Source organism: Ambystoma mexicanum, chromosome 3p (assembly GCF_040938575.1).
Source record: "Ambystoma mexicanum isolate Mex_15411 chromosome 3p, UKY_AmexF1_1, whole genome shotgun sequence".
Lineage (NCBI taxonomy): Eukaryota > Metazoa > Chordata > Amphibia > Caudata > Ambystomatidae > Ambystoma > Ambystoma mexicanum.
Window position 1 is genome coordinate 195,544,968 of NC_090925.1, and position 26,019 is coordinate 195,570,986.

Consider the following 26,019-nt stretch of genomic DNA (forward strand, 5'->3'; position numbering starts at 1 on the left):
ACAAGCTTCTGATTACCAAACACAATCCACAATGGTGGCATACACAGATTCAGTCACTACAGTAGGCTTAGGCCCTGCTCTTGATACAGCTGCTGAGACTGAAGTAGATGTTAAAGCTGATGTGGAAAACGATGTTACCTCTGGGTTCACTCTTCCTTCTGCCAATTCTGATCAATACGAACAGTCAGAGACAGTACAGATTTCATGTTCTGATGGACTCATTCCACAGTATACAGAACCAGAAAACCGGCAGGCGATTCCTGAACTGTTGATTGATAATCTGCCTCTTTCAGAAGCTAAAACAGAGGAATGGACAATTGACAAAATCCTGATTAACAGAGACTTTACTATGGTGATTCCACTGGTTGATTTTGACTTCTACAAAGAAAGAGACTCTGTGTCACCCACTAAAGAAAGGGACTGCAAGGGTACAGCTCAGTCTTTGGTTACTGGTGCCAAGGAGTCTACTGCCCTAAAGGTGCCCTCCATTCCTGAGCCACCAATGTGTCTGTCAACTTCTGAGACTTCTGTCTGTCCTCCTACAACCATTGACTCTTCTATGATCCAATCCACAGCCCTGCAGTCATCTTTGGCACACGTGTCTTCAACCAATGAACCGCTGCCATGTCTGCCATTTACTCAAGAGCCAGTCCCAAAGACCTGGACATGTTTGTATCCAGCAACCGAGATTGCTTCAACTTGCATGCCTTCAGCCTCAAGGTTTCCCCTGGCCTGCCTGTCTTCAGCTACAGTGACTCATCCTGCAGATCATCCTTCAGCTTTAGAGCCTCCGGTAGTCCATCAAAAGTGCATGTCTTCAGTCCTGGAATATACTGAGTATTTGCCTTCAGTTCATGAGACACCTGTATCCTGCTTAGCCTCGCTGCCAATATCAGAGGTATACCTGTCTACACCATCAGATCCTGCTGTATTTTCTTCTGCTCCAGCGATTCCTCCTGAATCCCAACCATTTACTGTCGATGAACGTCTAGCTTGCCTTTCTTTTGCTTCAGGAGGAGCACCAGAATGCCTGCCTATTCCACAAGACGATTCTCCCAACTGCTTCACTTTAGCATCAGAGCCTCCTAAAAATGCAGCATCAGAGTTTGAGAGTTTTGCCAGCTCCCGCTTCAGAGTCATCAAGCTGGACCAAGTGGTGAGTCAGAACCACTCACCTGGGTGTGCACAGGGGGTGGTGCAGACCGGCGTATTACCTACAGGACTTGTGCAACAGAATTCCGCCAAGAAGCACCAGTTGGGTGCTAGTAGCCAAAGGAAGGGAATGACTGCTGCAGTTCAAAATGTGTCTGTTATTGCTCCTTCTGCGAGTGTGCCTGAAATACCAAGTACTGCGTCTATCACTCCTATCAGTATGCCAAACGTCCCTGCTGTTGTATCCCACGTGCAACAAGGTGGTTACACGACTGTCACCAGGAGTACCAGCCTTGTACAACCCATTGGACTTTCAGGTCTCCAAGGCTTAGAACATGTGCAGTCAAACCTTAGTCACTTTCAACCACAAGCCTTTTCCCAGATGGATGACAGAAGAAAATCTGAACCTCTACCTCAGCCGCCACCTTCTCTAATGGCTGAACATAAACCTTTCCTGAAGCCAGCAATTTCCTCAATTCCCGCATGTCCACTCTCGGCAGAAAGGCTAACAGGGCTTCTACCATTGTCTAAGGCATGTTGCACCAGCCTGCCTCCCTCCTCAAAGACTTATAAGGGTCCACTCCCAGTGACTGAGCTTCCTGGACCTTCCAACTCTGCTTCAGGTCCTGCAAGTCCTTCATGCCTTTCTTCGAACCATGAGTCTCTTCCTCACCAGAAGCCACCGTTTCCATCAGTACCACCTCCAAAGACAAAGCACTCCTATCATGGAAGTCCATCTGCCTTTGCCCACAGGCCACCATTTCCATCAGTGCCACCTCCAAAGAAAAAGCACTCCCATCATGGAAAGAAGATGTCTCGTGCGGGTGGCGGGCACCCGAAGACGGCCGTAGGAGGGGGTATACTGTCACGACTCGCTCCCTTCGCTCCCGTTCCCACCACTTGGGGGCATGATTTGGGGTTTATTCCCTACTGGACCTTTCCTCCGCACCTTATGCTACAGTGCTGTGATGAATTGGGAGCGCTAAATCCCTATTTTCCAAGCTACTTCCCTTCCGGATCCATTCCAGGTTTTTGGCAGCCAGCATGCTTCTTTAACCAAATGACTATGCTTCCCAGAATGCCTGGCCCACTGCTCCACCTCCACCCTTGCAGGAAAAGGTTGGGTGGAGGATAGGTAACAGCTGTGGCTGCAGGTGCAGCAATCAGCACACCTGAGGCGTGTGCTCGTTAAGCAGCTTTAAAAGCCTCAGTCTTACTTCAGTCCAGCGCTGGTCATCGTTTGCAGTGTTCCTGTTGTGACTAGTCCCTTGTTTTTTGTTCCTTGCCTTTGTACCTAGTTCCTAGTTCCTGTTTTCTTGTTCCTCCGCCCTGAATCTCGGATTCATGCGCTAATTGATTTCTGCTCCCTTGATTCCCTTTTTGTCTTCCTCTGTTTGCAGGCAGCATTTCTCAGTGCTTTCCCCTTTTAGATGCAGCCCAGTTTGTCTGTGTTCTATATTTCTTTGACTCTGTCCTTTGCTGCTGTAAACCCGTATGCCTTAGCCTTCCTCTTAGATTAGCTTCCTGTCTTTTCCTTGGAGGGGTAGGGAGAAGTTTGCATTGGTTATTTCGTTTTTTCCCTGCTCCTGATCCTTACTTCTATTGGGATCCATTCCATGTTTTCCATAGCACTTCTGCATTTATTTCCCATTTGATTATTAGGTGTGGTGTGCGGTTGTAGCTAGCTCCTGTGTGAATGCTTATGTTTTCCTCACTAATTTGTAATCACTATTCCAACTTAGGTATTTAGTTTTCCTCCCATTGCTGTTCTAGCCTTTCGGGGTCCCAGTTTCATCAACAGGATTCGTGGGCTAGCTGACATTCAAGAGGTTTATCGTGTCCTTGTGAGTACAGTTCTTTAGTTCCCTTATTTAATACCATCAAGAGTGTTAGTTCACAGATCCTGTCATTGCTTGCCCTCCACGTGGGTTTAGCGCTGTCAGTACCTGTAACAGCAATTGGGGGCAAGGCGCTTGCCGACTTTCCTCGCGATCAGGTGCTTACCCCACATCCCTTTTCATATATTGGTTTTGATGTCACACTCTATTTGCACTCCTGGGTTCTAGCATACATGAGTCGTTGTTCCTGTGTGCACATTTCCCTTGCCATATTCGCTGCCTTTGTATTCGCCTGACTAATCCTGACACAGTGTGTCACATTGGAATATTTACCTGTGTAATACCCCTTGTCGAACAGTCCCCTGTTTAATAATGTTTGGACAATCCTAGGCTCCCATTAGGATTCCACAGAGGTGATGTGAAATACAGGATATCTCTTGAGGTTGCGTGTGACGGTTTTGAGTAAGTGATATACGATGTATTGTGCTCTAGCTCACCAAGTACAACCAGTGCGTTAACTGTCAATTTCTCAGATGAGTTGTTTTATTAGTGAGTCTGATGTTTGGTATGAATTTACATGACCACAATTGAAAGCGGAGTACTAATCACTATTCAGATTAGTTGCACTACACCACATATACCGCATTTCAATATGGCTGCCTGCTTCACCCACTCGAGACTGAACTAGACATCATTTATGTCTAGTACTATCGCCATAGCAACTGTGCACATTTCAGAAGACACGGGTGCTCACCGGCATTTCCTTCGGCACGCGGCACATAAGCCACTGCTTAAAGCATGGTAATTGACAGATTTCTCCATCATCCTACACTGTATGAAGAAGATAATCTAGCTAGGAGGTAAGCATCCGATACACCAGAAAGACGAAATCTCAAGTCCGATAAACTCTAACGCTTCGCATTCAGCAGCTAAATTAGATGTATAATGTGCCTTTTGCAGAACACACACATGTACGGTTGTTTTCCTTACTTACTGGACACATCTTTGGAAGGTTGTTTATATTAGAAGGATTTGATTATTTATAATCGCGCATCTGACTAAATTAATCGGATCTGGGCGCCGATGTTTACAGAAAGTTCAACTCTCCTATCTGTGAGGAACCGATCACCAAAAAAGGATTACACCGATCAACATTCAACCTGGCGGAACACCATTAACCGAACCGGTGGGTCTTCACCGTCTTTCGGAATGAAATAAGATTTTTATGTTCTCGGATAGCTTCTGGGATACTATTCCAGAGTTTGGGACCATACACTCCAAATCGAAGGTCCCCTTTATTCAAATATCTAGACCAAGGTTTTTGCATCAACCGCTTGTCACTAGAGGGAAGTTGGAGGCCTGGAATATAAGTATTGATTTTATCCACCAAATAACTGGGTGCAAGTAGGTTCACACATTTGAACATAAGACACATAACTTTAGTCTATACACTCCTTCATAGCCAACCAGTGTAAAGACTGTCTTAGAGTGGAGATAGATTGGTTTTTGGGGTGGTAAAATCTTACCCTAGCAGCTGCATTTTGTACTACTTGCAATCTTTGTAGTTGGACCTCTGGGATTCCCGTCAGCAGAGCGTTTCCATAGTCCAATCTAGAATAGTCCCCACGACTGAGGCCTGATCCTTGTCTGCTAGAAACGGGAGAATTTGCCTAAGCATCCGTAGTCTGTAAAACACGGATTGAACTTTCACACTAACTTGGGCTCAACTCCCCATGTTGTCTTCCTAGATACAACCCACATTTTTTATCTTTGAGGAGAACTCCAATTCTGAACCCAAGAAACAAGGTGACCATCCCTGCTTCGTCTGGTGCAGATGGCACATACAGCCAAACAGTGCTACCTAGTTTTGTTGGAATTTAACAGTAACTGGTTGGTTACTGTTTGTACTTCCTTTAGGCAGTGTTCCACTAGTTCAAATTACTTCTCTGTTCTTTCCACTCTCAGAAATATCTGAGTGTCGGGGGGGCGCTGTTGCGCTCGAAGCAAGATGGCCGCCTGATTCATCGCTCCGTCCCGTGCGGCAACCTCATGCTGAAAATCTCCTGTTTGCCCCGGCACAACGCGAAGCTGATCCCCGGCGCGGGTCATTAACCGGACGGGGAATCTACTGTGCGAGTTTCGATCTCCGGACCTTCTCCATTGCGGAGTTTCGGACCTCTGCGTGCTGGGCGGGGCCGCCGGCCTGCTGATCCCCATAACCGGCTCCAGGGCCCTTCACTTGAGCCCCGCGGCGTGCGGCCTACTGTGTGGGGGAGGGGCGCCCCGCGCTCGGCGTGCGGCTCCCTCTCCGGACTCCTGAGCGTTCCGCTCCGCTGCCCCATCCAGGGCGGTGTGCTGTTTGCTATCCGACCTTCAGCGCCTTATACTGAGTCCCATCGGCCCCCCCTACAACCGTAACGCGGTTTTCCAGCCGAATTCTTCCCGCCGGCCACCTTGATCTCGCACGGGCCGATACACCCGTTGCTCGGCGCGACCTGGGCCTACCCCTGCATCGGCGACATGTCGACACGGACCGGCAAGAAGCAATCCTCCATCAACATGTTCGCTAAACCCCCGACCCCCCTTGCAGGGGAGACATCTACACAAGACGCCTCACTCACCCCGGAACCACCCGATTCCCAGAAAATGTTGGAGTTTATCCGCGAAGGGTTTACCACTATACACAGTAAGCTCGACGATATGAATGGCACGATATCCTCCATCAAGGCGCACATGGAGAGAACCGATGGTCGAGTGACCGAGATTGAGGAGCGGGTGAGCACTGCCGAGGACGGCCTGGGTTCTCTCCGCGCAGAGGTGTCTACGCTATCCACCCGAGTTGCCGAAGTGGAGAAGAAAAATGAAGACCTGGAGTCTCGCTCGAGACGCAACAACCTCCGCATTGTCGGGGTTCCGGAGGATGGTCTGCAAGGACCTATGGAGGACTATGTGGAGAGTATGCTGCTTCAACTCCTCGACTCCCCGAAACTCTCCCCGCAGTTTGCGATCGAGAGGGCCCATCGCTCTCTCGCGGCGAAACCAAAACCTGGAGCGCCTCCACGCCCGATAATTGCTAGGCTTTTAAACTTTCGAGATCGGGACACTCTCCTCAGGGCGGCGAGGGCCAAGGGAGATCTCCTCCTAGGTGGTGCTAGGATCCATCTTTATCCGGACTTTTCGATAGCAGTACAACGGGAGCGCAGGACCTTCCTTGCAGTGAAGAAGAGATTACGCGACCTCCAGGTGAAATACTCTATGCTGTATCCCGCTAAGTTACGTGTTGAACACGCCAGTCGTGTTTATTTTTTTACGTTGCCTGAGGAAGCCTCTAGGTTCATAGACGAACGCTTTCCTGGTTGAAACAATCTGCTAGCGAACACTATCACTGGCACACTATTGTTTTAGAACATTCGATCAGCGGATACCTCTCTATCCTACTTCGGCACTGCTTTGGCCCATCAGCACTTTGTCATTGTCCTATGGTGTCCCGACGAGAACACTTGACTGCACCTAATTAAGCCAGTTGCTTTCTTGTTGTATTTTTTTTTTTTTTTTTTTTTTGGCCTATATTGTCTGCTGCACATTGTTTTATGCTACGTAGTCGGCTTTCCCCGATAGATTGATTTACATTGTGTTTGCCATAACTGCCCCCGCCCTCACGGGACCTCCTTTAGAGGGATACGGACACTAATAACGGGCACATACAGCTATCCGTTCACTGCCTCACGGTTCGGAGCATCACCGCCAGGCCACCTCACAGGCCCCCCAGGCGTTGATGCCACTGTTTTTGTTTTTCCTGTTGGGGTATAGGGCGGTCATCCCTCCGTTTGGGGGAGGAATGTGGGAGGGGGAGGGGGGAATGGGGTTTTATGTTAAAAAAAGCTTGGTGTTCACAGGGAAGGTTGAGTACGAATTACTATGCCCCCAGTGGCAATACAGATTTGCGCGCACTGGGAGACGACCATGGGGTGCATACTTTCATACACCCGTGTTTTTCGATGGCTACTGATGGAGGGATTGGTGAGGATCCTTTGACGTTCATGAGTTGGAATGTAAGGGGGTTGGGAAACCACAAAAAGATGAGGTTGTTACAACTTCAGGCCGAACGACACCGGGCTAAAGTCCTGTTCCTTCAGGAAACGCATGCACGCACGGAGTTTTGTGACAAGTTCGCAAGATCATGGGGCCCACAGAGGTACTTCACTACATACTCCACCCAGAGCCGCGGGGTCATGACCCTCATTCATAGGAGCCTTAGATTTGTCCCCACTACTACCCTAATCGACCCCCAGGGCAGGTACGTTCTTCTCCATGGTGTTCTACAAAATAGAGAGATTGTATTGCTCAATATATATGGCCCTAACATTGATGATCCCGACTTTTATACTGATCTCATAAATCTCCTAGCAGGTTTCCCCCTGATCCCGATACTCTGGGGAGGTGACTTCAATACGATATTTGATGTGGATCTTGATAGATCCGGTTCCAGACCTCGTCAACTCTCCAGAGCAGCATACACCGCACTCTCCTCACTTCCTCGTCTATCCTTGTTTGATGCCTGGAGGTTCCTATACCCAGACTCCCGCTCCTATTCTTTTTACTCCTCGGTTCACGATTCCTTCTCCCGGATTGATAGATGGTTGTTATCTGGCGACCTACTTAAGACCGTGACTAATATGGCGATTCTCCCTAGGACCCTATCGGACCACTCCCCGGTGACTGTCACCTTGTGCTGGGGCCTCGATCGGGATCGGGCCAGGTACTGGAGGATGAAACCCCTCTCTCTCCTCGACCCGGTCTTTTGCTCGGAGATGGAGTCGGCAATTGAGGAGTTCTTCAGGATCAACACTGATTCAGTTTCCTCGCAAGCCATACTATGGGAGGCCTTCAAGGTCTATATCAGAGGCATCGCCCTCTCCAAGGAGAACGGTATCCTTAAAACTATCCGGAGGGAAATCGCTGGGAGTGAGGCCACACTATCTAGGTTGGAAGCCCAGTACACCTCGGACCCGAATCCGGAAATCCTTGCGTTAATTGGCACGGAGCTGGACACCTTTCGCTCGCTCGCTGACCGCGAGCTGAAGTTCCTGGACAGCCCCGGTCAGGCAAGAAGATACGGAGAGGGTGAGCGCCCCAGCCGGCTCTTGGCTAGACTGCTTCGCCGAGAATTCGGCCCCACATCCATTCCCGGGATTGAGAGACCGGATGGGTCACTGGCCACTTCCTCTGGAGAGGTCAATGCTGAATTCCTCTCCTTTTATCAATCCCTGTACGCTCACTCCGACGTTGCCACTACAGCCGAAATTGATGCTTACCTTGACAGACTTCCCCTCTCGGCCCTCTCTCCCGCCACTATTGGAGCCCTCGAGAGCTCGCTCACCCCTCAGGAGTTCTCGGAGGCCATGGACTCCCTGGCTTCAGGCAAATCCCCAGGCTCGGATGGTATACCCATCGAGTTCTATAAACGCTTTAAATCGCTCCTGCTCCCCCATCTGACGGCACTCTGGGAGGAGTCTGTGGAGATGGGTCGGTTCCCCCCCTCACTCCGTGAAGCTACTATCACAGTTCTGCTCAAACCTAACAAACCCTCTACCCAATGCGGCTCTTACCGCCCGCTTTCATTGATTAATTGTGATGTCAAGATATATGCTAAGGCACTCGCTCTGCGGCTTATCCCCCTTATGCCACACATCATCCACCCAGACCAGTCGGGTTTTATCCCGAACCGTTCCACCTCCTTGAACTTGAGACGTCTATTTAGCATTATAAGTAGAGTAAGCCCTGATGTACATGCGGTGACCGCGGCCCTAGATATGCAAAAGGCCTTTGACTCGGTCTCATGGAACTACTTGTGGCGGGTACTTGACAGGTGCAAATTCGGCCCCACATTTGTGTCTTGGATAAAACTACTCTACTCCGATCCAGTGGCCAGAGTCCGCACCGAGGGCCGCTGTTCCCCTCTTTTCCACGTTGCCAGGGGCACTAGACAGGGTTGTCCCCTTTCGCCCTTAATCTTTGCTTTAGCGATGGAGCCGTTTGCCGACATGCTGCGCCAGAACCATTCCCATAGGGGCCTGCGCACAGCCGGCTCCTCAGATATAGTCTCTCTGTATGCTGATGACGCCCTCCTTTATATCCGTTCCCCTGAGATCAACCTGGCCCCTATACTGGAGGATGTTGCCCTATTCGGTCGTATCTCTGGTCTCACGGTAAACTGCTCCAAATCAACCCTTTTCCCGCTCACTCCTAGCACTCTTCCGCCTCCTGATACCATGGGATTCGCATGGGCCCAATCTAAGTTCACTTACTTGGGCGTGGTGGTGTCCAGGCATGCCGAACGGGTCCTGCAGGAAAACTACCAGTCATACCTAGTGAACCTTGCAGTTAAAATACAGGGCTGGGATAAACTTCCGATCTCATTGGCGGGTAGGATAGGAGTTCTGAAGATGGTGGTACTTCCACAGCTACTGTATAAGTTTGCCAACATCCCCCAGTGGCCGGGAACAGATTACTTCCAGACGTTGTCTCGCACCCTGAACTCATTCCTTTGGCACTCTGGTGCAGTCCGCCTAAAACTTGAGACGCTTTCTGCTCCGATGGAAACTGGTGGATTCGGTGCACCAGACTTCTTTAGGTACTGGTTGGCTGCACAACTCCAACACACTGCGCATTGGTTCGCTATCCCAGACTCCCCTCCTCATGTTAGGCTGGAGAGACTGTCAGTCAGCGACCGCGACATTCGATCTCTTGTGATCTCACCCATCCCAATGGTACCGGGCTCCATGGACCCTGCGACATGCACATCGCTGGCCTTGTCCAAACTATGGCGGATACTAGGTGTTACTCACCCCTTTCATGGCAATCTTCCGATCTGGAACTTTTACCCTGAGGTCCCACGGGTCCCTCCTTCCGTGGTTCGTTGCTGGGCCGACGCCGGGTATGAACTACTCCGTGACCTCTTTGATCAAGGCATTTTTATTGAGTGGCCTGACCTCCCGGCTTCTCTCAGACAGAGACCTTCTATTTGGCTTCAATATTCTTCACTCCGTAGGGTACTCAAACACAAGTACACATGCTTCCCGGCGTTACCTCCTGACGAACCTGCAGTTGCTGAATTAACCTCTCCCGTCCCCCTGAGGGGCAAAATCTCGAGATTATACACTCTCCTCCAAACTAGGTCGCCCCCCGCATTCTCTAAACTCCGGCACTATTGGGAGATCGACCTTGGACTCGAGATGACTGACGAACGCTGGGCCCACATGTGCTCACGCACCCGGGATGTCTCTTTCAACTCCCGGTTTAAATTAATCCAATTCAAGGTACTTCATAGATACCACTACACTCCGGCCAGACTGCATCGCATTTCAAACGACTCCCCCCCTGGGTGCCCCAGATGCGCATGCGAGAATGCAGACTATCTTCACATGCTGTGGTCTTGCCCCCGACTTGTCCAATTCTGGACCTCGGTGTGCTCTACTATGTCCTCTATCCTTGATTCCCACATCCTCTTATCCCCAATGACATGTTTGTTTCACGACTTCCCCGACCTCCACCGTGACTCCAGAAAACTTGCTGGCCTGTGCATGCTACTTGCTGTGCGCACAATTCTGCTTTGTTGGCTTCGGCCTTACACCCCTACCCACGCACAATGGCTTAGGGCAGTGACATGGGCCTCTGATACGGAGGAGGTCTGGGCGACACAGCAGCCCACTCATTCCAGGCCTAGGGATATATGGCTGCAGTTTCGTTTATTTATGTCCTCCATTGAATCTGACTCGGATCCGGGGTCTTCTCCTCCCTCTGCTTGACCCACCCCCCATACTGTTTTCAAGATTCCCCTTTGAATTATCTCCCTCATGTATGGGTGGTCTGACCTCCCATGGGCCCTCACGTGTATATGCACCCAACTCCTTTCTTTCTTGCCGTTTTTTTTTTTTCTTCTGATGCATTGCTTGTATAAATTATGCGTATTCATATTGTTTGATTACTGTTTACCCTGTATGGTTTATGTTGACTCACCTGTACTTGTGTCACCGAGCTGAATAAATAAAAGTTTAAAAAAAAAAAAAAGAAATATCTGAGTGTCATCAGCAGTGAATGGAATTTCACTAGATGTTTCCTCAATATATCCATAAGTGGTTTTATATATCTATATGTTAAAAATGAGAGGGGAGAGTGAGGAGCCTCTCCCCTAATAGGTAAGATGCACGATACTCCAACACGAGGAATCGCGTTGGTGATTTAGAAATGGTATTTAGACATGCCACTCGCATGGTGTTTGCTGCACCGGGGGTGCATTCAAGGCAGTTTTAACTCTGACACCTTTGCAACCGTTGTTTTGAAACGCTATCATTCAGTCTCGTCTGACAGTCACTGCTGTCACTCGCACACTTAACAAGAAGAGTTAAACACGTAGGAAGAAGATGGCAACTGTGGTGATTAACACATGGATACCAATGGTGACTGAGTATAATGGGTACGCAACTGACTAAAAAGCTTTATAATGTCACGACCGATACTCACTGACACCCATTGTTTTTGTTTTTCTTTCTCTTTTCTTGAATGTTTTCTCAAATGTTGTCTATTGACGTATGTCATTGTTATGTGGCCTATATTCACTTGTTTTTTTAATATGATTTGTTTGATATGATTATGAATTGTGTGAAATGATGTTTTTGTTCCAACATCTATTGGATTGTTTTGATGTGGTAACTAGACCACATATTTGCCTTGTAACTGATGGCTTAATGGTCATTATTTGTGTCGAAGAAGTAACGCCCTGATGAAGGATTTATGACAGTCCAAAATGCATTGGCAGTTTCATTGCATCTGCAAATAAATTATAAATTCTTTTTGAACCTGCAACGAATTGACTATTTTTCACTAAGTATTAACTGATGAACACAATTGATTTATAAATGAATGATTAACTAATGGATTTAAGTTTAAAGAAACCACTTAGTGGTATTTAGGGTGTGCAGCCCACACCAAAGGCTATTGATCCTAGGTCTGTCTTTTACCTCTAGCATTTTACCATGGCCCTGTCCCATTAATGAGACCAGGCAGGGTCAAGCCTCAGTTCTGATCAGACACACACACACACACACACACACACACACACACACACACCTGTCACATTAACTGCTTCTAGCGGGATAAAAGGTGGAGCACACAGATACACTCTCAGTGAGGCTGAGCATGAGAGCAAGCAGTTCTTCAGGGCTGAGGTGAACCAGGCAAAGGAGATCGGGAAGGCAAGAGGCTAATCGACCAGTCGGGTGGACGAGAAAAAGCCAGATGCGAGTACCCTACTTTTCGCAAGATACCCGTGTTCAAACACAGCCGCTGGATACGGGATGAGGCTATCCGTTGGAAGTGCCCAGGGAAAGCCAGCTTCCCTCCTGGATGAACGAAGGAGTTTGGGAGGAGCATAGGAGGCGTTGGATTTAAGCGAGACCTTGATGGACATAAAGTAGCCGATAAAAGAAGTCAAGCTAAACACAGCTGGTGAGTTGGCAAGTGAAACAAAAGCCTGGTCTGTGTTCGTAAAGGTTGATTGCTACAGTGTCAAGAGTTGACGGTGAAGCGCACAATGATAACCGCAACGTGAGAAAAGATGAATATGTGAGCGAAATACAAAGTGGTCCTGCGAAATGAACACACACATTCGAAAGTCTCTGTAAAATGTCTGAAGCAGTGTTACGTGGAATGGCATGCAAGAAAGTAGCCGCAATCACGAATGAAATAATTGCATTTAGCTGAATTGCAGGAACTGTGAATAGGCCCGAAGTGCCAAGTGAAGGACTTGGCACTGTAATAGCGAACTACAAGTACCAAGGAGCTATTGGTATGAGAAAGTGATACAATTGAAAAAGAGATAAAGTAAGTCGAAGTGGTCATGCCGAGGTATGCATGAAATTCCTCGCACATTCGAAAGTCTGAGGAAGGGAATCCCTGGGGAAAAAAACATAGACGTTAGACTCCAACTCTGCGTAGGGAACTCTACAGAAAACTGTGAGTTACAAAAAAGGATTTGAGCCCGACTGAGGGGAATCCTTGAGAGAAAATTGTGAAGGGCAAAAGACGAGCTCGAGCACGGCGGAAAAAAGTCTGTGGGGAAGTGAACCAAGCAGGTAGTGTTTTGTTGTTAGGCTGAGAGGGCCTAGAGAACTTTTGAAGTGGAACCAAGCTTGAAGCCCAAGCCTGAACTGTGTACAGTGCCCCAGCAAGCCAGTGTGTCGCTTACTAAACTATGTAATCCACCCACCATTATCCAAACCCCTACAACCCTGTGCTTTGAAAGTGGGGAAGAAGCCATTCTGATATTTATTTTGAAGACACTTTTGATATTCCCATTGAACATTTACACATTTTAAGAGGGCAGGTTTGGGTTTGTTTAGCATAGGCTTATTTGTTTGACAAGAATGGCTAGGACAGACTTATTACTCCCATTATAGAGTTGGGGCCAGTTCTCCCAACCCCCTTTTTCATAGAAATGAAGGTTTTTAAAACGCATCTCGTTTGTGTCAGTGTCTACCATGTCTTCCTCACACAGCCCTGTCAGGCCACATGGGGCAGCCTGACAATATGCTGGGAACCTGGATCAAATTGACTTGTATTCTTTTGCCTGCCTAATGGTGATGTAGGTAATATTGAAGCATAAAAAGCCTATGCAGAATTTGGCCATTGTTTACTTGTCCACTGGACAAAGTACTTATGAAAACCTGTTTTCTTTATAAATAACTTGTCCTGGGCACTAGGCTGTAGACCTTTCACACTGCTGATGCTTTGGTGGGTTGCTAATATTTTTCATGTTTTAGCATGACCTAACTCTGTGTTCTACCACCCTTTTTAACCACTAACAGGTGCTGGAGTCCTCTGTTGGTGACTTGCTTTGGCAGTCACCATGGCGATGCGAGAACTGGTGGAGGGGGAGTGTGGTGGAGCCAACCCACTGATGAGGCTGACGAACCACTTCACGCAGGATAAGGCACTCCGACAGGAAGGGATTCGTCAACCAGCCTGGCCACCTGGTGCAGAGGCGGTGAGTATGGAGGTCACCCTCGTGTGAATTGGTTGTCATGCTGTGCACTTTTGTTATAGTGTGGTACGATGTGTACAGCCAGCCAGCCAGGCTGAGGCTGCGGTACTGCTGTGCTTGGCTTGAAACTGTGTTCAGTGATTAGGCTGGTAGACTACCTTGAATCCAGTAATGTCTGACATTTTGGTCCTTTTTATTGAACATTTTGAAAAAAAAGCATCACACAACAACATTCGATTCATTATACCGTGAGTATTGTTGTAAAAATGCAATACTGCCGTGTAAAATGAAAGTTTTTACTTGGTTTCTCCGGTAAATATAATGATAAAAAGGGAAGAAATGCCCATTCAGAAGGCAAGACCATGTCTATATATTTCTTGCATTGTCCTGCCAAGCATGCACTACCCATTAAATTATTCCTAGGCACTCCAGCGAGCTGCTAGACAAGGGTTTACTGCAAGACCTTTGTTACAGGAGGGGAGGGGTGAGCATGTATAACCTGGTGAGAGGTTAAAGTCCAACTGAACAGCTGTGTTTTTACCGGTTTCCTGAGTTGTAGCAGGGATGGGAGGCTCAATTGATGCCCAAAGGTATGGGGGGGACGGTGAGGTCTCCTCTCCAGTCCCCTTGCCCTGCATATTCAGATTTGGGGAATGTAAGAGCCAGTTACACAGCGGACTACATATAACTTCCACACAAGATACTATCCATGATGCTTTGTCTATGATGACACGTTTGCTTTCAATTTTGTCTTGAGGTGCCCTAGTGGTCCATTAAACAAATTCTCAGTCAAATGGCGATAATGTCTCTTAGGTGTGTCTGTATGGCATTAGATAGCTTGGAGTCCAAAAAAGCTCCTGGCATCTGTTTCTTCTGGGCTACCAGCAGTTTGTTTATTGTTTTAATTTTAGTGAAGGTGCGTTAAAAATGACCCTTTATAGGTTTGGTTGAATAAACCATTGATAAAGTTGTGGAATGCTGATTTGTTGGAAGATTGGCAGGAATTGAACAGTATCTAAGGCTAGTGCTAACCTTACAGACTGCGCTCCTTCATACATGTGCCAAAACAGTGTCGTATTAATTAATAGGGTTTGAGAGTTGAAAGAGTGAGTAAATTAATATGAGAGACACCTTCTAAGTGTATAAAGTAATGTTCCTGTATTTTTAAATCCAGCATTGGAAAAAAAAATTATTTGCATACATTGTTGTCCAAATAGAAAAGAACCATCCTTTGTCAAACAATTAGTCATACATGAAGAGACTTTTGTCACACTTGGTTATTTGCACATATACTAAATATACATTTAGAAAAGAAACTTGTTCACGCCAACACGTGTTTCAACCTATCTAGGCCGTCTTCAGGGCGTAAAGGTACTGATAGTTGGTGCATTAAACATATTCAGTGAACAATCCTTAGTTTGCACAGAAAGTCTGGGAAGGGAACAGACAGAGCGGGGAGGGGCGGGGAAAAATTGCAGGAGAAAAATGTATTTGGGTAAAGGGAAACGAGAAAATAGAAAATGAATATTAGTGGAAAAGTAAACTAAATCATATAAATGTACATTTCAATCATTAACTTCGATTTTTAAAAATTGATATAGCTCTGATTATCCCACTGGAAATCTAGTAGGCGTACTTAGATACAAAGTTAGTTAACAGTTTCCAACGTTTTTATATGTACTATCCAAATATTGGTAAGAAAGCAAAGGAAATAATTAGCTTGTATCCACCAAGAACTATGCGAACAAGTTGCCGTGACTATAAAGTCCTAGGGTTCACGCTTACTGCGCCCGTGTTTCAAAAGATTGAATAATGGTATATACCACTTTCAGAAATTTACTATGCCCTTCCCTTCCTCAAATCAGAGCCAATTGGACAGGAGCATTGGTTAACTTCAAAGACTCAACCAGCAGGATTCTATAAATGTGGAATGTGTCATTTTTGTAAATATACACTATCACCAACGAAAATATTCAAATGTCATGGAGGCTTGGAAATTAAGATTAAGGACTTTATCAATTGTAGATCCAAGTTTGTTGCATACGGAATACAATGTGTTTGTCAAAAAATATATATAGGCAGTACTAAAAGAGAAGTGTGTTTCCGTATACAAGAACACCTAAACAGTTTGAATAGTCAAGACATTAGACTACTTTTGGCTGCTCATTGGCAAGAACATCATCAAATGGACGATGCAAAAGACATCAGATACGTCGGACTTCAGCAGATCCAACCACATCCAAGAGGTGGGGACAGAGAGTTGAGGCTATGCCAACAGGAAGCAAAAATGATTTGCAAACTTCGTTGTCTGTCACTCGGTCTCAATAAGGAACATGAGCTAAATGTCTTTCTGTAAAATGTATGGATACTGAAGTATGTCTAATTTAGGAACACTGCACTAATTAATGTCCTAAATATCAAGTGAATTGCATTTATAGTAAACATGCAGTAAAAATATGTCTGGAATATTCATGCAAGATAGGTAGTTAAACATGCCTGTCCAATCATTTAATTGCTTGCACATCAAATAGTTTATATGGTAAACAAAAATGTACTTGGGATGACAACTAAAAATGTGTTTAACAAGAAAGCTAGCTTCATTTGTTCTATTCACTGCACCTAATTTGCTCATCATAAGTAAGTATATACTGAATATGGGCCGAGTGACATTAGGCCAACTTCCAAATGAATAATTAATAGATTTGTCTTGCCTGTATCCGGCAGAAACTCCTGCAAACATGCCCGTAGAATACAATACAAACACCAGCAAACTCTTCCTGTTTAGATATAGTTGCTTACCAACTGCAGACATGTGACCAATCACATGACCAGCTGGGTCCTTCGCATTGGTAGAGGACGAATACTGTCTCAACTATGGTATCAGTGATACTGTATGTTTAATGTTTGACTAATCACCTATTTGCATATTGGCTTAATTTGGCCTTAAGCAAACATTTTTTGTATACAATTCCAACCATATGAATGCGGCTTTAATTTGTTTCTGGGTCATGTGACGCATCACGTGACCAGAATCACACACCACGGCACCATAGCAACGGCGAGCTTGCGGCGATGCTGCAGTCACTACCCGACGGCGCAAGACAACAGTCGCAGTATTACAACCGAGCCAGTAAGCTCCCAACGATGATACGCCTGTTATCCACATTAGTAAATGTACTGAATCGGTAAAGCGAACTAAATACATATATTTTTACATATACATACCCCTTACCTTTTTCAGAATACGGCATGAATATTTAACAGATACCAATGCTGGTGAACCATAATTACTTGCAACTGCAACATTGACCTTTCAGGTAACACCCAAAGTTAATTTAAACACAAGAACATTTTTAACACACTACTATATCTCCATTACTAGAGTGGAATATAGCTCCACAGGCTTCTCATCATTGAAGCTCACTTTTTCTTGTTCCTTTAGGAAACTGATCACCAGTGAATGCCTACTTTACACGGCCCATGAGCCTTACACATTTTCATCAGAGGAGAGCATATGTTTCAAGGACGCTAGGAGGACTTACACATAAGGTAATATACCATTATTCAATCTTTTGAAACACTGGCGCATTAAGCGTGAACCCTAGGACCTTATAGTCACGGCAACTTGTTCGCGTAGTTCTTGGTGGATACAGGCTAATTATTTCCTTTGCTTTCTTACCAATATTTGGATACTAGATATAAAAACGTTGGAAACTGTTAACTAATTTTGTATCTAAGTACGCCTACTAGATTTCCAGTGGGATAATGAGAGCTATATCGATTTTTAGAAATCGAAGTTAATGATTGAAATGTAAATGTATATGATTTAGTTTACTTTTCCACTAATATTCATTTTCAATTTTCTCTTGTTTCCCTTTACCCAAATAATTTATCTCCTGCAATTTTTTCCCCGCCCCTCCCCTCTGTGTCTGTTCCCTTCCCAGACTTTCTGTGCAAACTAAGGATTGTTCACTGAATATGTTTAATGCACCAACTATCAGGAGCTTTATGCCCTGAAGACAGCCTAGATAGGTTGAAACACGTGTTGGCGTGACCAAGTTTCTTTTTTAAATGTATATTTAGTATATGTGCAAAATAACCAAGTGTGATAAAAGTCTCTTCATGTATGACCTAATTGTTTGTCAAAGGATGGTTCTTTTATATTTGGACAACAATGTATGCAAATAATACTTCTGTCCAATGCTGGATTTAAAAATACAGGAACCTTACATTATACACTTACAAGGTGTCTCTCATATTTATTTACTCACTCTTTCAACTCTCAAACCCTACTAATTAATACGACACTGTTTTGGCACATGTATGAAGGAGCGGAGTCTGTAAGGTTAGCACTAGCCTTAGATACAGTGTTTCCAGGTGACAGTGGAAAATCACCAGCCTAACCACACGGCTGCAGCCGCCATTATATTGCTAATATTCACCCATGTTCCAGCTACTCTAGTGGTGCGCACCCACAAACCTCTTCGGGCCAAGTTTTCCACAAAACCCAGTGTTCAGGAATTGAACAGTAGACCATTGGAGGGTGGGGGGGGGAGGGGAGAGTTTGAGGAGATGTTTCTACGAAGCACATTTTTAAATGAAAATAAAATGCTATGTTTTTATTGTAAGGACTGCGAAGTGGGAACAGCTGTTGAACATGCACCATTTACATGTTTGAGCTCATTTTGTTAATGGTCATCTGGAGGTTCTTCCAGCTACCTTCCTAAGTAGGCTTTGCCGTTTTTCCCAGTCCGTTTTATGTTTGTCATACTATGTTATTTAGTAGCAATGATGATCTGTCACAGTTAAGGCAGTATTGGTTTATCTGGGTAGATGGTATTTGAGATGTCGGGGCTTTCATAGAATCTATTTGGCCTCGTTACAGTAAAGCAGGTTCATTGCAAGGTTTTCTTTGGCTGTAATTGATTCCGTGCCTGCAGAAATCGTTGGTTAATTGGACCATTTAAATAATGCATGTTTATCAATCGGGTGCAGAGGGAGTTTAGGAGATCCCTAGTGCTTGCCCAAAAATCTAGAGGTTGCTAGTCAACATATGGTTAAATGAAGGCAGATCCGTGGTAGATGCCCATTAATTGATAGGTTATTAATGAGCCATTGTTCTCTTTTGTTGAGAAAAGCCCAAGAGCTGTTATGCTTTGGTCCAGTTCTTCTTTCCCTCTTTGTACGTGAGGAATAGGACAGACTGTTGGGTCTTCTTCACCTGGGTTTCAAAGCCTGGGCTGCTGTTTACGTTGGTGTTTTCAGTGGTAGCATGTTGCGTTCCGGCTGCTTCCGAGCACTTTGAGACACTGCAGCATGCAGCTATGTGAAAAGATGTGTGCAGACAGCCACAGCAAGCAAGGCAAGTATCGGTGCACCATAGGGTGTAGGCCAGGGTTGCGAGCCCAAGGCCCTTGCGAGGGCCCATAGCCAATGAGCACCATAGTTTAGAGGCAGGATGCCTCGGTGGCCCTGAGGACTCAAGTGAAGGTGGGCCTAAATACCCAAGTTCCCAACTAAGTGTGGAGTCCTGTCCCGACTCTCCTGGTTGCCCTTCCATCCTGCCGCTTTTCTGTTGTTCCCATTACCCCCCTTATACTTTGTAGGGAAATGTGGGGAGAGGGGTGCAACAACTGCAAGAGTACCTCGGCGTGCATACCAACAAGGAGAGAGAGAAGTAAAATGGTTGGGCGAAACAGGAACGTTTTGATGTATTTCCTAAATATTAGGGAATACGTTATATGGCACGCTTCTATTGGCACGCCAGCTGCATGGACAGTCTGAGAGCAGTCTCAAGCTCTTGTCCAGTGAAACTGAGACATGCAGTGTATAGACATAAGGACGCCTAAGGGGTCAGCTAGAGGTGTGCCCTTTAAGATAAAGCAGATCTTTGCTTTATAATGCTCTGTGCGCAATCGTTCAGAGGTTTTCAAATCCTGGCCTTTATGTGCAACCAGTGAAGAGCCTTTAATGTTGGGGAGAAATGGGCCCTCATTGGTATGTTGGTGGCAATGTGAGCTCCTAATCTGTGCAACAAGGCTTCAATTGATCCAGCATAAAGGGAATTGCAATAATCGCGCCATGAGCTTACAATAGCTCTGGCCACAATTGCGCAGTGGGCTTTCGACAAAATGGTCTGATTTATCGGCATAGCATGCTTTTAGTAATTAGAAGAACGTAGTACATGAGAAAGCTGAGAAGACGTGGAAAGAGCAGAATCGAAATATACCCCACATTTTGGGGTTTTATCACCTGTCCTGCCACTATAAACTCAGGGTGAGATCTTTGCATTTGAATATGAAGAAGTGGAACTTGTCTTTCTTTAGCGCCAGTTAACGGACATCCAGGATTCTATGCGTAAGAACACTTTTATTGTGTTAGGACTCTGTTGGTCACTGCTATCCAGTTTGAACACAGTTTGTGCGTCATCTGCATAGTTCTGGAGTTCAACACCCACCCTAGCAGAATAGCATGCAATGGTTTTACATACATCTTGAGTAAAATAAAATAAATGCATTGTCCTTTTAGCCCAACTTCACAGTGATGGAATCGGAGGTGCTAACCAGGTAGCGGCATTCTAAGAAGTGCCTGTTGTATGCGGGAAGCGCTGGAGCAGATGGAGAGCCAAGGTGTCAAATGTTGCATAGAGATCTAATGACATCACAAGGCCAAGGGGAGTGTTTGTGGTTTCATTTGTGCTATGAAGATGGGGCTTCTTTTTAGTCAGTGGTGGGATCTTCTGGGAAGTATCTGCCTTTTCCACATATTTCCAAATTCCCTAACTGACTTGCAGTTCGCTTTGAAGAAAGTCAACTGGCTGAACCTATCCATTATAACACCTGGCAGCACTCTGGATAACCCCTCCCAGGATAATTTTTCAGCCTGCTATGCCGACCCCATATATAAATTAGGCTTGGTCCCATCCCAAGGTTGGTGCAGCCCGAACTGCTTGGTCACATCCCTTCTCGATGAAGCCATGCTTTGGCCTCATTGTGCATAGTCAGTGCGGTGTAGCATGGGCCACTGGGAACCGCCTCCGTACCCACATTCAGGCATAGCCGTACCTCTCTGGGCCCCAATAGCAAAATATAAGGCTTATGGCTGGGAATGGGCATTTGTCCCTAAGCAACTAAATCCAGATTTCTGGACATCTTCCATTTAAACAACAAGTTGCAGGTTTGAGGATGTTCCAATGTTGATCTGGGAGGAGGGGAGGGGGAGAGGGAGGGGTGGGGGCGAATGCCCATGTAGAACTCTTAAAGTGATTTGTAACCTAGTCGAGGCAAAAAAATAAATGGACCAGTGTGGTTGGCACAAATATCTGTGCTCGTGTGCTTTTTAGCATCGTAAATTAAGCTTGTTTGGAAGGAAGTGCATTTTACTCTGTTTTGGGATGGTGAAAGAAAATATTTTTTATGGAGTGAAATGTGTTTCTTATTCCCGTCAGGTGCATTTTTAGGCAATTAAAATGTTTTAATTTTTTTTAAATGGCCCTTTTTGTTCCAAAACGTTCTTGCTGTATTGAGCAAAACGAACAGTACAACGAATACAGTATTAGTTAAACGTTCTATGTGCCCAAAATATTTTCTTTTATTTTCTCCTCTAAAGTTTGTGTTTGGTCGCATATATGACCCTTCCAACAATGTTTCTGATGTTTGTTAATCTGCTTAGAATCACATGCTGTGCATAGGTCCGACATCCAGTGGTCACTGCAGAGTATTGCATTTTGTTTTTCGTAGTACAAAAGGGGATGTCGACAAGGCGTGTCTGTAACACTATCCCTATAGTGACGTGCGTTGTAACCACAATCCCTCGCGCGTCGAGGTCCCTCAGATTGTTTTTTTCCACCCAGCTACTGGTCGCCTTTATGCGGAGCTCCTAGAGAGACATTGCAAAATAGTTTCTTCGACCTTTGGTCGTTTGTCATTAGGATCAATAACGTAGATCCCCCCCCCACCCCCCTCGGCGCAGAGCTGTTTCTCCGCCGAGCAAGATCTTCGACGGAAGGACGAGCGGAGGGGATCCTTCGGCGCTGCCGAACACGTGGCCTGGCCTCGCCGGCCATACACAGTAGGGAGAGTGGGGTTTTGTGGTCTTTCTTTCTTCTCTTTAAGAATGCCTTTCTCTTTCCCCTCCCTCTCTTTCGAGGTCGTAGTCACACTTCTTGCCCTCAGCTATGGAGAGGACGCCATTTAGGTTTTGCCCGCTTTGCAAGGGTAAATATACCTGGAAGGATGAGCACAAACGGTGCAACCGTTGCTTACCCCTCGATCACCAGGAGGACGGCTGTGCGGCCTGTAAATTACTAAAGCCCAAAACTCTAAAAGACCACAGGGTCAAAAGGTGGGCGGCCTACGCCATGTCTAGGCCTGACTCCTCGCCCGCTGCCGCCGCCGAGTGTGACGAGGACAGTGACTACACGGCCCCCGTAACGGAGGCTGTAGACCTCTCAAAGGAGCGTTCACGCTCCTCGTCGTCCGTCCCCGGCCCCGACAAGCCCGGCTCACGCCCATTTTATGGGGATGAACACCCCGGCGACAAGGACGCACACGGAAAAACACCAAAGCACATACCCCCCGGCACGCATTCGTCGAAGACGAAGGCAGCCATAGCGCCAACGGGGACGCCGGGCCCACCGGCGTCTTCTGCCGACCGTAAGGGTCGTCACCCCTCCCCGCCACCGCTTCCGCGACAGGCGACTGGGCATTCTAAAAATAAGGGCACTAACACCAAAACCTCCGGCGACGCGCATCGTAAGAGCGCTCACGTTGCCAACAAGGACTCGACGAGCAAGGACTCGACGAGCAAGGACTCGACGAGCAAAGGCTCGACGTTACATAGCGCAACGGCGACCGATCCCTCGGAAGAGAGAATGATCGCCGAAAGCCTCGCGCGCATAGCATCTAAGGACGGCCAGAGACGTATGGCGAGTGGGATGCCGAAAACCGCGCACAAGTCCAAAGATACGCCGAAAGCGCCGAAAAACAGATCAGGCCAGTTCCCGACGCCGACAGAAGGCTCTAGCCAGCGAGAAGGCTACTCGGAAGGCGAAGGCTCACTTTCTTCGACGTTATGGGACAGAACCAGACAACTACAGGAGGAAGAAACTCCTTTTTCATTCCCAGACCGTCCTGGCCAACCTCAGTGGACCTTTGAAAGGTTCCAGACCTGTATGGATAAACTAGACCGGTTCATGTCCATCCCAGAAGACTGGGCACCCAAGAGACCAAGGGAGGCACCCCTGGAGAGTCCAAGGGCTAAATACCAGAAGTTTCATAACCCCATACAGGAGGACACCTACTCTTACAATCCCACTGAGGAAGACACCTTCTTCCAGGAGGAAGATGAGTTCACCTATGTTGAAGACCAACAAGAAGAGGAAGGTTTTCACGAGGAAACTAACCTATGTGAGGAGGGATTCCAGGAGGACACAGGCGAGGGCGACCCAAATCCCTGGCAGTCACCGGCTAGGTCGACAGACACAGGCAGTAGCAGTATAGTAATCAGGTCTACTGAAACTACACCAGTCAGGAACCCTTCGCCTGTCGATGATCAAGCCACCTTCAATGCACTGCTGAAGAAGGCAGCAGCACATTTTGAAATTGAAAGTCACCCCAGACACCGATTTTGTGGAGAGGATTATCAAGGAAAAACCCCCCACTAGCCAAATTATACCCATACTCGCCTCAGTTAAGAGACGTATTACCCCTTCTCTTTCCACTCCTGCATTGGTGAGAGGGGTCAATCCGAGGATTGAGAAACTGTTCTCTCCCTCTCAAGCAGACCCATTATATATTAAGGGTCACTCCATCCCGGACTCCCTGGTCGTGACCAACCCCAGGAAAAGGGCAGGAGTCCCACGATCTACCAGCGAGGCTCCCCCAGATAAAGAGGGGAAGAAGCTGTATGCCCTAGCCAAGAGAATCACCACCTGTGCAGCATTCTCTACCAGAATTGCCAATAATAATACCCTATTGGCAAGCTACGCTGATGCTCAATGGGCAAAGCTCAAACAGGACATCGAAGAAGTTCCCGAACCCCTAAGGACTCGTTTGCTGGCTACAGTTAACGAGGGCTCTCTGGTCAACCAAAGCATCGTCAAGAATACCCTCGATGCAGCAGAGACGGCTGGCCGCACTTTGGTACAAGGAATTTTGCTGAAGCGTCACGTCTGGCTTCGCAATTCCGGATTTAAGGCGGAAACACAAGCGACCCTTATTAATAAGCCTATAGAGGAGTCCAACCTCTTTGGGAGAGCAGTGGATGACGCGCTGGAGAATGCGAAAAAAGAATTTGACACAATAAAGACCTTAGACCAAATTTCAAAACCCCTAACAGGCGGGGATTTGGTAATAAGTGCTTTTTTCATGGACAACACCAACAACAAAACCAACAACAGTATTCTGCCAGCAACTACCAGGGTAATAGTGGCCAGTACAATCAGAGGGGTCAACGCCGTGGCAAAGGGAGAGGCTGGGGTTCCACCCCCAGAGGCTCCCAAGCCACCAACACCACCAAGTGACGCGAAGATTCGCGTCCCCTCCCATGCAACGCCGGTTGGGGGCCGGTTAACATCCTTTCTTCCAGCATGGGAGGGAATAACATCAGACCGCTGGGTACTTTCCACCGTAGCCCGCGGCTACTGTATAGAGTTCAACAGTTCCCCAACATACAGACCCCCGAGGGGACGCCGCATGACACCAGAACACCTTGCCATCCTTCTCCAAGAAGTGGACCAACTGCTGGAAAAAGGAGCCATAGAGGTCGTGCCTCTATCTCAGGTAATGGAAGGTATTTATTCAGTGTACTTCCTTGTACCCAAAAAGGATCTAACCATGCCCCTGTATTAGATCTGCGCCCAGCGAACAAGTTTGTCAAACACCAAAAGTTTTGTATGGTGACCTTACAGGAAGTGATCCCACTGCTATCGCAGGGAGATTACATGACAACACTGGACATGAAAGATGCATACTTTCATATTTTAATGTTGCCAGCGCACAGAAAATACCTCAGGTTTATGATAGAGGGCAAACACTACCAGTTCAGAGTGCTACCCTTCGGCATAGCATCTGCACCAAGGGTATTCACGAAGGTACTGGCAGTGGCAGCGGCCCATCTGCGCAGATTATCCATCCCAGTATACCCTTACCTCGACGACTGGCTCATAACAGGGGATTCTTACGAGACATGCTTCTCAAACACACAAAAGACTGTAGACCTTTTGTTCCAACTGGGCTTCTCCATCAACGAGAAGAAGTCCAGCTTAGACCCCAGCCAAGTCAAACAATTCCTAGGGGCTCTAATTCAAACAAAGGACGGCCTCGTCTTCCCCTCCAATGAGAGGGTCCAAAACATGCTGTTTCAGATCCCCCCAATATGTGGCAGGTCGAGAGGTGACGGTGCGCAAAGCGATGCGCTTGCTAGGAATGATGGCGTTGTGTATTTATTTGGTACCTCACGCGCGCCTGCGCATGCGCCCAATGCAAGAGTGGCTCAACAGCCAGTGGTGTCAGGCCAGTGGACAATGGGACGATCTAGTGGTGGTCTCACAGGCCTTGGTTCTCTCACTACGGTGGTGGACAAAGGAAAACCTGATAATAGGGAAACCCTTTGCCACACCCGCGGTGGAGGCCACTCTAACCACGGACGCATCCCTCACAGGATGGGAGGGCTCACCTATCCCATCAGACTGCTCACGGAGTGTGGACTCCGAGCGTAGCATCCAAGCACATAAACCTACTGGAGCTACTGGCGGTGTTCAAAGCACTAAAAGCCTTCCAAGAACACCTACAAGGGAAGACAGTGATGGTCCTTACAGACAGCACCACAACCATGTACTACATCAACAAGCAGGGGGGCACCCACTCTCCAGGACTGTCCAAGCTGTCCCAGAATATATGGAAGTGGGCTCTCAGACACATGTTCCGACTGTCACAACACGTACCATGGGAACTCAATCTGCTAGCAGACAAACTCAGCAGAGACTTC

The 26,019-nt window shown here is 47.0% G+C and overlaps 1 protein-coding gene across 2 annotated transcripts in view; it reads left to right on the forward strand.

Moving 5' to 3' along the window:
* The window catches only part of PEX5 (peroxisomal biogenesis factor 5), a 349,012-nt gene that overhangs the window by 82,473 nt on the left and 240,520 nt on the right, over positions 1–26,019 (forward strand). For both annotated transcript variants that reach the window (XM_069650617.1, XM_069650618.1), the window contains exon 2: positions 13,856–14,034. In XM_069650617.1, the coding sequence (XP_069506718.1) occupies positions 13,897–14,034 (138 nt within the window). In that variant the 5' untranslated portion in view covers positions 13,856–13,896. The remainder of the gene's footprint in view (positions 1–13,855; positions 14,035–26,019) is intronic.